Raw genomic sequence first — 14,215 nt, forward strand, 5'->3', positions numbered from 1 at the left:
TTTGGTTTTAATTATTTGAATTCTATGTTTTGTTTGAGTTTAATGTTTTTCATTTTTATTATGTCTGCTTTAAACCTGTTAGCAGACTTGGTGGCCCCGGTGAGAACATAAAGTATAAAGTGTGAGGGAGAGGTATAAATTTTGTAAATAAATAAATAAAGTTTAGTCCATCCACCCTGAGCATGCAGTTTACTCCTTGCTTTCTTCCTTTTGGGTCACAACTGGAAGGTGCAATTGATATTTTACGAGAGCCAGTTTGGTGTAGTTGTTAAATGCATAGACTCCTATCTGGGAGAACTGGGTTTGATTCCCCCACTCTTCCACATGCAGCTTCTGGAATGACCTTGGGTCAGTCATAAATCTGTCAGAGCTGTTCTTGAAAGAGCAGTTTCTGTCAGAGCTTTCAGTCCCACCCACCTGTCTGTTGTGGGGAGTAGGGGTGTACATTCAGTTTGGTTGAACCAAATATAACCCTGAATAACAACTGATTTGGCTTTATTCAGCCCCGAATACAGTTCTTAGATTCTCTAACGTTATTCAGGGGTGAAATACGGCTGTCCGAATACCGCCAAATCAATATTCAGTGGCATTTGACTCCATTATACCCTATGGGCCATTGAAGTCAATAGCAAAATAGGGTATAATGAATGGCTGCTAGGTGGCAGAGGGTTTGAGGGACAGACACCAAATTTGCAGAGCATCTGCAGGAAACTCTCCCTCACATAACCCCAAAGTTTCAAAAGGATTGGACCAGGGAGTCCAATTCTGGGGACACCATTATACCCTATGGACCACTGAAGTCAATGGCAAAATAGGGTATAATAATAGTGGAGCTGGGGTGGAGGTGATATGAGGGGGAAGCACCTAATTTGCAGGGCAGCTGCAGGAGCCTCTCCCTCACAGAATCCCCAAGTTCCAAAAAGACTGGACCAGGGGGTCCAGTTCTAGGAGCACCCAAAAGGGTATCCCTATTCCCCACACTTTCCTATTGCAGGGGGGAAAGGTGTCAATTTCCCCATGGTGGGGATATTGACACTGGGGAGGAGGGGGTTTGAGGGAGAGGCACCAAATTTGCAGGGCAGCTTCAGGTGCCTCTCCCTACCAGAACTCCCATATTCTAGAAAGATTGGACCAGAAGTTCGTATCCTAGGAACCCCTCAAGGGGTTTCTGTTGCCTCCATAGGTTCCTAGGGCCTCCTCAATGGGGGGCCAGAGTGGCTTAAGTAGTTCTCTTCTCCTCTGTTTTATGCTCACAACAATCCTGTGAGGTAGGATAGATTGAGAGTGTGTGACTAAGGTAACCCTTCCACATCAAGATTTGAACACAGTTATCTCGAATGCTGGACTAGCACTGTAACCAGTGCACATGCAGCTCCAAAAATATATTCATGTTTCATTTGTTTAATTACTTGTACTCTGCCTTTGTCCCCAGTGGAAACGCAAAGCTGTTTACATCATTCTCTTTTCCTCCATGTTATCCTGACATGACAAGCCCTCCAATATAATTGCTTAGTCCATGTGAATCTCTGCTAAATTATCACACTAGTGTACCCAATAATCTGTAAGACTTTGCAAACACAGGTATAGTGAGAGAAGTGTTGACTTTGCTTATTTGAGCATAATAGGAAGCTAGTAAGTCCATTCATGTGCATCGGACCTTGAAAGTACATCATGCTTCTCTGCTGGCCTGTGGTTTTTTGTACACTGAAAGCATAACACTTATTTAAAGAATGGTTCCAGTGCTTCTACCATTTTTTTTAAAAAAAGTTTCTTTCATGTGTTCAATCTTTATTGAATTTGGCTGACATATGTACCCATTTGGATCACTTTGCATAGTCTGATATCACTCTGTCTGCATCTTTTGTATGGGAGTAAACTTGCTCCCATCTATTTATACCCTGCTTATCTCCCCAATAGGGATCCAAAGGGTCTTACAACACCATTCTTATCCTTTTATCCTCCCAACAATGGCCCTGTGAGGTAGGTGAGGCTGAGAGAGAGCAAGTAGCTGGCCCAAGGTCATCCAGCAAGTGCTCATAGTAGAATGAGGATTCAAACCTGGGCCTCCAACATCCCAGTCCAGCACTCAAACCACTATGCCATGCACACTCTACAAAAAACAGATTCTCTACCACTGAGCAGCAGCTCCAAACACAATCCCATCTAGACATCTCTAACTTGCATGTCCCACCTGTTGCTGTCCTACACACAAGCCAGGAGGCCCCAGGCAGTCAACCAAGCTTGTCAAGATCTTAGAGAGTTGCCATCTCCAGGTTGGGTAATGCCTAGAGATTTTTGGGGGCCGCCAATTAAGATACTGAGATTTTTTTTCGAGCCGCCAATTAAGATACTGAGATGGGCTTTGAGAGAGAACTTGGCTGGAAGTTTCAGTTGGCTTACGAGGAAGCTGCAGGAGCAGCGGAACGCAATCAAAGCCAGAGTTTGCGTGAAGGCAAGAATTTTTCCTTCAGAAGCCAACAAGCAACGGAGTGACTCCTATGGAACTTTATTATTGAGTCTTAGTACTCTGTTTGGAAAATTAAGAGACTGTGTGGGGTCCTCCCTGAAATACTGTTTTTGAGACTCTTGTTTGGCTTTAATTTCTACTGTATGAATGTATGCCTACCTTTGTAGGCTGTTCATTGTATGACATAATACAATTTACTCAATTTTGTATAAACTAGTCAAGAGTGTGTGTTTTTGCACAATATTTTTGATATTTTTGTTACCTATTAACCAGGCTGGTTAATAGACATGATTCTACTCACTCATGGAATGGATACAAATGGCTTTAATTGTAAAATAAACATACATTGAAGATCATGTGCATTAGCCTTCTGGGTGACCAGCAGTGTTTACATCCTTATTGTAGGTGTGAGTAAGAACAGCACCTGTTACTTCTGTGTTGTTCCTTTCAAATCCTTTTTTTGTTGTTCCTATTTCCCTATTGATATTTGTTTACTTGGGTGAAACTGTACAGGAATACAGAGAATCTGAATCTTTTACTGGTTAGAGAGAAAATCAGCTGAGGGAGCCATTTGATCGGGAAAGGAAGAGTTAGACATTCGCCCTCACTCCTCCTCTGCTCAAGGAACTACCTTTGTTATGCGGTATACCAAATAAAAAGTGAAATTCCATAGGAACTTTCCTCTTTCTTCTTTGGCCTTTAATTTAAAATCACACCTACAACTTCCCTTTTTCTTCAGCATGTTCTTAGCACTTTTTGGTTTTCTGTTCCCTCTTTATAAAAGAGAACACATCTCTTTGTTCAACCTGACTTTCACTTCTTCAGAGCAAACAAAACTTATTGCAGATAGATTCCAATGTATATGCCTTCCTTTGTTTTCAACACAGATGAGAGTGATTCTACAGAATGAATCAGTCTCATGAAACTGAAGTCTCTGTGTTAAATTGATTTTGGTTCCCACCTTCTTCCTAACATTTTATTTATGCTTGAAAGGTTTTAGAGAGTAGTATTTAAAAATAAATTGCTGTCATGTTTTGGGAGGCAATTTATATAATAAAGAATCTGTCCTTGCATTTTAATTGTTATTATTATTTTAGAAAATGTAATATCTTCCAGAATATTTTCATTCAGTGATGTTGAAATAATATCATTTTTGATGAAATTGGAGCAAAATTTAGTCCTGGTATATACAAATGCTGTTCATGACATTCATACTGTACACAGGTACACACACCTAAAAACAAAGAGTTGACAGATCACACCCAAAGAGTGCTTGTGAAAGGTTCCTCATCCTCTTGAAGAGGAGCGACAAGTGGGGTGCCTCAAGGATCTGTCCTCGGGCCTGTTTTGTTCAACATCTTTATAAATGATTTGGATAAAGGAATAGAGGGAATACTTATTACATTTGCAGATGATATGAAATTGGAAGGGGTTGCAAATACAGTAGAAGACAGAAGCAGGATACAGGATGATCTTGACAGGCTGAAAAGCTGGGCTAAAACCAATAAAACGAATTTAAACATGAATAAATGTAAAGTTCTGCATTCAGGTAGGAAAAATCCTATGCATGGTTATAGGATGGCAGAGACTTGTCTTAGCAATAGAATGTGCGAAAAGGATCTAGGGGTCTTAGTGGACCATACACTGAACATGAGTCAACGGTGTGATATGGTGGCTAAAAAGGCAAATGCAATCTTGGGCTGCATCAACAGAAGTATAGTGTCCAGATCATGTGAAGTGATGGTATCACTTTACTCTGCTCTGGTAAGACCTCACCTGGAGTATTGTATTCAGTTTTGGGCACCACATTTTAAGAAGGATATAAACAAGCTGGAACGGGTCCGGAGGAGGGCAATGAAGATGGTGAGTGGTCTGGAGACCAAGTCCTATGAGGAAAGGTTGAAGGAGCTGAACATGTTTAGCCTGGAGAGGAGGTGGCTGAGAGGTGATATGATCACCATCTTCAAGTAATTGAAGGGCTGTCATATAGAGGATGGTGTGGAATTGTTTTCTGTGGCCCCAGAAGGTAGGACCAGAACCAATGGGTTGAAATTAAATTAAAAGAGTTTCCAGATAAACATTAGGAAGAACTTCTTGACCATTACAGTGGTTCCCCAATGAAACAGGCTTCCTCAGGAGGTTGTGGGCTCTCCTTCCTTGGAGGTTTTAAACAGAGGCTGAATGGCCATCTGACAACAATGAGGATCCTGTGAATTTAGGGGGAGGTATTTGTGAGTTTCCTGCATCGTGCAGGGGGTTGAACTAGATGACCCTGGAGGTCCCTTCCAACTCTATGAATCTTACAAGTTTTTCCATTTGGTCTTATCCAGCTAAGCTTTCTTTCTCACTGCAGCCCCCATCCCTCTTGGTTTTTGTCCATGTGGGTCTTGTGATCCCCAGCACAGCCTTTGCACTCATGAAGAGGGGACCCTCCACTCTCTTTCACCAGTGGAAAAGTTGGTAGGATCCAACTCAAGTAACATGTTAAAAGATCCAAATTAATTGCACAAAATTTCATTTTCACATCTTGTCTGGAAGGTAGTGTCTGTGTGGAAGGCATTTCTTCATCTCCTGCATAAGCAGAATGTAGCTTTTTATACATTACGCAAATATTCTTCAGCAGCAGTATTCACAGTCTCAGAATAGGGACAACTTAACATTAACTTTTTAAATTTTTAAATTAAAATTTTAGCCTTGTACATTATTCATCACCAACAGAAGGATCCTGCTCAAGGATGGACTTTTTATCAGGATGTCTGTAACATGTGTTCTCTCCTCCTCCCTCTCTCTCTCCCTCTCTGTCTCACCCTCCCTCCCTCTCTCTTTCTCTGGCTCTTTCACCTAAACTTCCACATGTTCATCCGACCTTTTGTGCTCAGTGTATGAGCATCCAATCTGTACTTTTGTGTGATCTGCAAAAAGGCAAGGAACAGAGATCATGTGATCCTGGCCTTTTCTCTTCTGTGTGTTCACTCTTCCTTATAAATTATCTGCCCAGGGCTAGTTCCATCTGGCTTCACAATTTGCATTACACACATACATACCAGCAAGTCAAATTCTAGCATAATCTTCTTGCGCTTCCAGAAAGCTACTTATCTTATTTGTTAAAAAAATTAACATACTTTGTGTACGTGTAGCAGTAGAAAAGAGTAAGAGTTGAGTAGCACCTTAAAGACTAACAAAATCTGTGACAGGGTATGAGCTATCGTGAGTCACTGTTCACTACTTCAGAACACTGTGACTCACAAATCATAGAATAATAGAGTTGGAAGGGACCTCCAGGGTCATCTAGTCCAACCCCCTGCACAATGCAGGAACTTCACAAATACCTCCCCCCATGCGCATACATCCCCAATGACCCCTGTTCCATGCCCAGAAGATGGCAAAAACCTCCAAGAACCCTTGCCAAACTGGCCTGAAAAAAAATTGCTGACTGAACCCAAAGTGTCAATCAGCATTTTCCTGGGCAGGTAAGAAAGGCCACAAGAACTGAGCACTGATGCAACCCTTCCTGCCCTCCCTTTCATGATTGGCCTCGTTCACAGAATCAGCATTGCTGTCAGATGGCCATCTAGCTTCTGTTTAAAAACCTCCAAGGAAGAGAGCCCACAACCTCCTAAGGAAGTCTGTTCCACTGAGGAACCACTCTACAGTCAGGAAGTTCTTCCTAATGTTTATCTGGAAACTCTTGATTTAATTTCAACCCATTGGTTCTGGTCCAACCTTCTGGGGCAACAGAAAACAATTTCACACCATCCTCTATATGACAGCCCTTCAAGTACTTGAAGATGGTGATCATATCATCTCTTAGTCATCTCCTCTCCAGACTAAACATACCCAGCTCCTTCAACCTTTCCTTATCGGATTTGGTCTCCAGACCCCTCACCATCTTCATTGCCCTCTGCTGGACATATTCCAGCTTGTCTATATCCTTCTTAAATTGTGGTGCCCAAAACTGAACACAATACTCTAGGTGAGGTCTAACCAGAGCAAAGTGATACCATCACTTCACATGATCTGGACACTATACTTTTGTTGATGCAGCCCAAAATTGAATTGCCTTTTTAGCCACCACGTCATACTGCTGACCCACATTCAGTGTGTGGTTCACTAAGACACCTAGGTCTTTTTCACATTTACTACTGCCAAGTTTTCCCCATCCTAATGATGCATTGGATTTTTCCTACCTAAATGCAGAATGTTACATTTATCCCTGTTAAAATTCATTTTATTGGTTTTAGCCCAATTTTCCAGTCTGTCAAGATCATCCTGTATCTTGTCTCTGTCTTCTACTGTATTTGCAACCCCTCCCAATTTCATATCATCTGCAAATTTAATAAACATTCCCTTTATTCTTTCATCCAAATCATTTATGAAGATGTTGAAGAAAACAGGTCCCAGGACAAATTCTTGAGACACTCCACTTGTCACTCCTCTCCAAGAGGATGAGGAACCATTAAAAAGCACTCTTTGGGTGTGATCTGTCTCTTTGGGTTCATACTGTGCCATAAATTTTGTTACTTTAAGGTGCTACTTGACTATTACTCTTTTCTACTGCTGCAGACAGACTTAACATGGCTACTCATCTTGTTTATGTGCGTATTAGTTTTGTAAATTACAAAATTTGTCTTGAGTGGAAATGGATGAAAGCATGTTGGTGACATCATAGATGCTAAACAATAGATGCCCTTCATAGAGCCAGTTTGGTGTAGTGGTTAAATGTGCGGACTCTTATCTGGGAGAACCAGGTTTGATTTCCCACTCCTCCACTTGCACCTGCTGGAATGGCCTTGGGTCAGCCATAGCTCTGGCAGAGGTTGTCCTTGAAAGGTCCTCTCAGCCCCACCCACCTCACAGGGTGTCTGTTGTGGGGGAGGAAGGTAAAGGAAATTGTGAGCCACTCTGAGATTCGGCGTGTAGGGTGGGATATAAATCCAATATCTTCTTCTTCAAAACCCATTTTCTTTTGTTCAGACTGATCCACTCCGAACATGTTCAGGACCCATTTTTAGAACTTGCTGCAGGGCAGAAAGAAATGTGTTTGCAATGAAATTGTCTGGTGCTTTCAAACTGCTGCCGTCATTTTTTAAATGCCCATATGCCTTTACCAATTACTGTGTTGATTTCCTTGAAAGTTTACTATTTAGGTTTAAGTTGGAAGGAGTTATATAATGATTTGGGTGAGATGTCTTCCTTTAGTCAATGAAATACCTTTAAAGCATACATCTCTGAAGGAGGGTGCTACTTGAAAGGTGTTAATGGAAGGATTAAGCAGCTTGGCCATGGTACTATTTGGGGTTCTGATTCTTTGATAGCTGCCTGGTTGGCTTTAAAAACAACCCTTGAGTGCCTTGGGAGACATACTTGAATGATCCTTCTTTCCTTCCTTTATGAAACAGCATCTCTGCAACCTTCTGTGATCATAAATACCAGCCTGGAGAATATGTTTTCTATGCAGAAAATGACAATGAGTCTGTGGAGAGAACATTAAAACTATATGTGAAAAGTGAGTAAAAAATGCAAAAGAAATGTTGCCTACATACCACTTGAATGTTCTTCCCCCATGTCCAGATTATCCCATTCCTGACATTGTCTATAGAACTTTCACAAGCCACTGTAGAACTTTCACAAGAACGTTCACATTTTCCACAGTGCCTTTTGGACTTTTTAGAAAAGTGAAATAATAATATCTAGAGTTAAAAATATGTAAATCTTGACAGTGGAGGAAACATAAGAGAACGCAAGAACATAAGAGAACATAAGAAAAGCCATGCTGGATCAGGCCAATGGCCCATCCAGTCCAACACTCTGTGTCAAACAGTGACCAAAAAACCCAAGTGCCATCAGGAGGTCCATCAGTGGGACCAGGACACTAGAAGTCCTCCCACTGTTGCCCCCAAGCACCAAGAATACAGAGCATCACTGCCCCAGACAATTCCATCAATACTCTGTGGCTAATAGCCATTGATGGACCTCTTCTCCATGTTGATCCAAACCCCTCTTGAATCTGTCTATAAGTGGAAGAGACAATGCAAGGGGAACTTCTACAGTCTCAAGGAACTCATGTGTGGACAAGGCCCAAGAAGTCTCCAGCATGGCCATTTAAAGGAGCTCATGGGGCAAGGACCAACCTAAGACTGCAGAGAGTCCTTGCCAGTTAGTGTAGATAATAGTAGGTTAAATTGACCTATGGCTATGATGATTCTGCATTGATTAAAAAAGGGATACAAAGCCCCCACGACTCAGTGGTCCACCCTTTGCACATTGGAAGTCCCAAGACCAACCTCTGGCATCTTCAGTTAAGGAATCTCATGTAGCAGGACACCAAAAGATCTTTGCTTGAGGTCCCAGAATGGCTGCTACTAATAGGTAGACAATACAGGTATGATGAATGGACTGATTTGTGCAGAATCACATCTTGATGTGATCTGATATAAACCTGACTTGCTTTGGCCTGGATCTGCATCCAGTCTGAGACAAGAATGAATATTGCCAACTGCCTTGATCTTTTCCTTAGGCTGCCATTCTAAATACACTTAGCAGGAAATTTGGGAAAGTTTTGTTCTGACAAAGTCTGAGAAGACTTGCTCTAAAGGATTTGCACTTTTCTTACTATCTTTTTCAGAGAAACCTGAAGTATCATCTGTCTCACTGTCAAAACAAGTGTCATGCACAGCAGAGAGCTTTCCTGCAGCATTTTGGGTCTGGAGAATGTGTTCTGAAGAGCATGTAAAGTAAATCAAGATCTCTATCACCCTTTCCATGGACGTTTATGGTTGTTCCATTGAAAGGATGCAAAATGCCCTGGTGTGGTTCAACCACAGTGGTTGATTCCCACTCAGATTTCCATTTTAAAAAATCCAATTGTCAGGCAGATCAGAACAGACTGGGCCAGACTAATGGTTCATCTGGCATCTCATTGTTTTCCTCAGCCATTCAATTCTGTTAGGTGCTGTGGGTCCTCAGCCTGGAGGACTGGGCTTCCTTGCTTTGCTGTCTTAAGTATTTAATATATAAATAACAATATTTTATTAGTAATTATAATACTTGATGGTATGCATATTATTTTCATCAAGTACTGTTAAGCATTAATTATAATAATTATCACACTAAAGTAACTATACTTAAAATGATAACACAGGGCTTTTTTTGTAGCAGGAACTCCTTTGTATATTAGGCCACACCCCCTGATGTAGCCAGTCCTCCTGGAACTTATAGTAGGCCTGCAAAAAGAGCCCTGTAAGGCCTTGGAGGATTGGCTACATCAGGGGTGTGTGGCTAATAAGCAAGGGAGTTCATGCTACAAAAAAAGCCCTGATAACACTTAATGCTTCTTTGCATTTTCAGTGGATTTGAAACACAGTGCCATATTATTCTTTAACATTATAATGTAATTCAATAATTATCTCATATGCTGGAGAGGGAAGGATGGTGAGGGATAGAACTTCGCAGGAAACATGTACCAGGGATTTCCTGATTCATAACTGAGTCTCTTACGTACTACATTATATCACCTTTGATTAACACTTTGTAAAGAGGCTGTCAAACAACCCTTATCTTCTAGAATGATAATTCACACTTTATGTGGTCCCTTCATGGGACACCAGTGGTTGCCATCAAACAAGCAGAACATCTGCAAACAGGCAGTGGACACATACAAGCTCCTTGGCAAGTGCCCACCATGTATTTTCAGGTGTTTGGAGATGCAGTGCACCCTTTTACATTTCATCTGTTTGCTGTGGCAATCATCTGTCAAACCAATGAAGAGGCTCTCAGGTGTCTCATCTCTTACTTTGCTGCTGGCATAAATGGTATAGGATGGCCATGTAGAATGCGCCTGAGGCTCTAATTTCTACCCCTCATTGTTCTAGTACACAGTATGCATCAGAAATTTAAAATATATATATTTGTGAGCTATAATATAGTGGGAGGTACACCCACTTCAGTTCTCACTTGAGTCCACATACAGAACAGAACAAAAGTTAAAGTGAGCAGCTATTGCATTCATTTATGCATATCAATAAAGAATGTTTTAAAAACACAAGCCACAAACTTCTTGCCTTTCTAGAAGCTTGGGTAAATAGTAGAAAACATACATGGATTTCTTTTCCCCTCAGTTGTACTGAAGTCACAGATGGAATTTCAGATGACAAACATGAAGGAAAAACCTTTGGTTCCTGGATCACAAACAGCACTTTGCATACAACAGAGGCACAAGCTGGATTTTTCATTGAATGTTGTGCAAACAATTCTGTTGATGTATCCTGCAAGACAAACTTCCTTAAACCCAAAGGTATTGTCCTTTTATACCTATGGAGCAGGAATGGGATTTTGTTCTTTTTGTTTACAGAGTACTGTGAAATGCTCTTGCAATATTTGGCTTGCAATGTAAAAACATACTGTATTAGGGGTCCAAAAGAAACCTGTCTATATGGAGCTTTGAACAAAATGTGTATTTCTGTTAGCATGATTTTTGATCTCCCAGAGCCACTTCTAGATCTCCATTAATTGGGAACACATAAAATGAATAGACAGGCAGGCAGGCAGGCAGGCAGGCAGGCAGGCAGGCAGGCAGACAGACAGACAAGCCATATTGGATCAGGCCAATGGTCTATCCAGCACAACACTCTGTTTTACACAGTGGCCAAAATCCAGGTCCTATCAAGAGGTCCACCAGCAGGGCCAGAACACCAGAAGCCTCCCAAGCACCAAAAATATAGAGCATCCATGCCCCAGACATATATATCTGTACTTTGTGGCTAATAGCCACTGATGGACCTTTGCCCATATGTTTATCCAATCCCCTCTTGAAGCTGTCTAGGTTTGTCACCACCTCCACTTCTTGTTGCAGTGAATTCCAAATGTTCATTACTCTTAATTACTAGCACTTGGCCTATAAACCAAAACAGAGATAAGAACATAAGAGAAGCCATGTTGGATCAGGCCAATGGCCCATCCAGTCCAACACTCTGTGCCACACAGTGGCCAATATGTGTGTGTGTGTGTGTGTGTATACATACACACACACACACATATATATATACTGTGGCTAATAACCACTGATGGACCTCTGCTCCATATTTTTATCCAATCCCCTCTTAAAGCTGGCTATGCTTGTAGCTGCCACCACCTCCTGTGGCAGTGAATTCCACATGTTAATCACCCTTTGGGTGAAGAAGTACTTCCTTTTATCCGTTTTAACCTGACTGCTCAGCAATTTCATTGAATGCCCACGAGTTCTTGTATTGTGAGAAGGGAGAAAAGTACTTCTTTCTCTACTTTCTCCATCCCATGCATTATCTTGTAAACCTCTATCATGTCACCCCGCAGTCGACGTTTCTCCAAGCTAAAGAGCCCCAAGCGTTTTAACCTTTCTTCATAGGGAAAGTGTTCCAACCCTTTAATCATTCTAGTTGCCCTTTTCTGCACTTTTCCCAATGCTATAATATCCTTTTTGAGGTGCGGCGACCAGAACTGCACACAGTATTGCGGTGACAAGAAAGGAGGTCGTCAAGGGTACGAACTCATTCCCTGAGTACCAGGAGCTCCTTGCATCGAGCACACACCCAAGACTTCTGTCCTGTGGGCAGATAGTCATACATGTGACACTCAGTGCAAAACACTGGAAAGCCCCCACCCCCCTGCTGGCATTCTACCTTCATGATAGCTTTTTTAAAATATACAGTCCCCTTTTAAATCCTGTTTGTTTATGTGGCTCTCCTTCTGGAGCGTCTGCTTACCTTATTGGGAACACAAGGACAATAGGGATCTGGGTTCCTGGGCCTTACACAGCCCCCAGGCCAAGAGCCACCAGCCAAGAGCCCTTTAGCTCTTGCCCTTCGGCTCACGCTGAAGGCTTGCGCCTCTGGCAAGGCGCAGTTTAATAATGCAAAGAGGGTGGGGCCTCAGTCTGCCCCAGGAACACAGTCACTTCTAATCAATCAGCAACAATCACCTTCAGCCCACTCAAACCAAACAAACAGCAGTTCCCCAGCAACCACAAACTCAGAATTTTCAGCAATCACACAGTCACACATACTCAGAAATTCTCAGCAACTCCCCCAGCTGTTTAGAAAGCCAAACCTCACCCTTATAGCACTTCTTATCTGCTCTCTCTCAGAGCTCTCTGAAATGTGCTCAGCCTCTGGCAAGGCGCAGCTTAATAACATATCATATAGCATATCAGAATCTATAGTTATCGAAGATGGCTAGTTTTAAATTTGCTTTTTAGTGAATGACTGTGATATTTTTACATTCCTTATTATAAACCTCACAGAGTGCTCTGATGGAGTCTTGTTGAAGGCATGTTATGGAAAGGCTGAACTCAGGTGGTGCCATATTATGCAAAAAAAAATTGAATGAATAAACAAATACACTTTTTCTCCTCAACAAAGCATCCTAAGGATGAGCAAATGCATCGTGGCACGAATTTTGTGTAGTATCCCACTTGTTTCCTCAGATGCACAAAGTAATCTTGTTTTCAGCATTACATTGAAGTGCTGATTTCATGTTCAGTAATTTGCCTGTTTTCAAATTTCAGAGGTCTTTGTCCTACCGAATTATGTTGTTTTGTATGCAACAATTGGATTCTTTATTTCATTCATCATGGTGATGCTCCTATTCATTTCCCACAGTTACAAAAAGGTAAAGGCTAAACCAGCATCTGTCTTTCACACATTTGTTTTTCTCATTGCATTTCCTTTCCATAGCCATTCACAGTTTTCCATTTCTGGCAGCGATTTAGATACATGAGTCAGATGCAGATTATACAGATGGTTGGTCCATCTGACAATGAATACATCTATGTCGATTTCAGCGAGATGGAGTATGAACGCAAGTGGGAATTTCCCAGAGAAAATCTGGAATTTGGTGAGAATCTGCAGTGGCCATCCTTCAACTAACCATCAGACTGATAACCACATGCCCAAACTGAAAGATGAAGAAAATGGTTTTCTTTTCTTTTTCCCCATGTAGGGCAAGTTCTTGGTTCTGGTGCCTTTGGGAAAGTGGTGAAAGCTACAGCCTATGGAATTAGTGAGTCAGGAGTGTCAGTCCAAGTTGCTGTCAAAATGCTGAAGGGTATGTTGTAAAGACTGACTGGTTCATTTCTACTGCAATACCTGCAGGCTATTGATATAATGGTGGGTGGGGTGGAACTTGTATTCAAATCAGCTGAGTAGATAATCCAGGCAAAGGCGGGGAAACTGAGGGCCATCTACAACCAATAAGGAAGGTAGCACAAAACAACAGCAGCAGACCAGTAATCAGGGGCTCAGTCATCCACCACCACAAGCTTCTGTATAAAAAGAACAAGGAGTGGGTGGCAGAGCAGAAGCTCAGTCTTCTGGCAAACTGCCACTGTGACACAAAGCAAAGTTTGAGCTGCAAGGCATACTGGCCTCAGACTGCATGATTTAAGCTCCAGTGCCTCTTATATGAGGCTGCCCCTGAAGGCAGTTTAGAACTTTCAAGTAATTCAAAGAGCAATAGTAATGCCACAATACACTTATCCAAGAGAAGGCCCTATTAAATATAGTGAGATGTACTTCTAAATACAACAAAATGCAAAGTTCTGCATTTAGGTAGGAAGAATCCAATGCATAATTATAGGATGTGGGAGACTTGTCTTGTCAGTTGTACATGTGAAAAAGTTCCAGGGACCTTAGTAGAACATACATTGATTAATATAATATAATATAATATAATATAATATAATATAATATAATATAATATAATATAATATAATAT

The 14,215-nt window shown here is 41.5% G+C and overlaps 1 protein-coding gene across 1 annotated transcript in view; it reads left to right on the forward strand.

The window, feature by feature from the left end:
• FLT3 (fms related receptor tyrosine kinase 3) overlaps window positions 1-14,215 on the forward strand; it is a 58,324-nt gene that overhangs the window by 27,027 nt on the left and 17,082 nt on the right. The window contains exons 10-15 of the mRNA XM_060235305.1: window positions 7,867-7,973; window positions 9,093-9,201; window positions 10,585-10,760; window positions 13,008-13,111; window positions 13,204-13,336; window positions 13,442-13,546. Of these exons, the coding sequence (XP_060091288.1) occupies window positions 7,867-7,973; window positions 9,093-9,201; window positions 10,585-10,760; window positions 13,008-13,111; window positions 13,204-13,336; window positions 13,442-13,546 (734 nt within the window). The remainder of the gene's footprint in view (window positions 1-7,866; window positions 7,974-9,092; window positions 9,202-10,584; window positions 10,761-13,007; window positions 13,112-13,203; window positions 13,337-13,441; window positions 13,547-14,215) is intronic.

Source organism: Heteronotia binoei, chromosome 3 (assembly GCF_032191835.1).
Source record: "Heteronotia binoei isolate CCM8104 ecotype False Entrance Well chromosome 3, APGP_CSIRO_Hbin_v1, whole genome shotgun sequence".
Classification (NCBI taxonomy): Eukaryota; Metazoa; Chordata; class Lepidosauria; order Squamata; family Gekkonidae; genus Heteronotia; species Heteronotia binoei.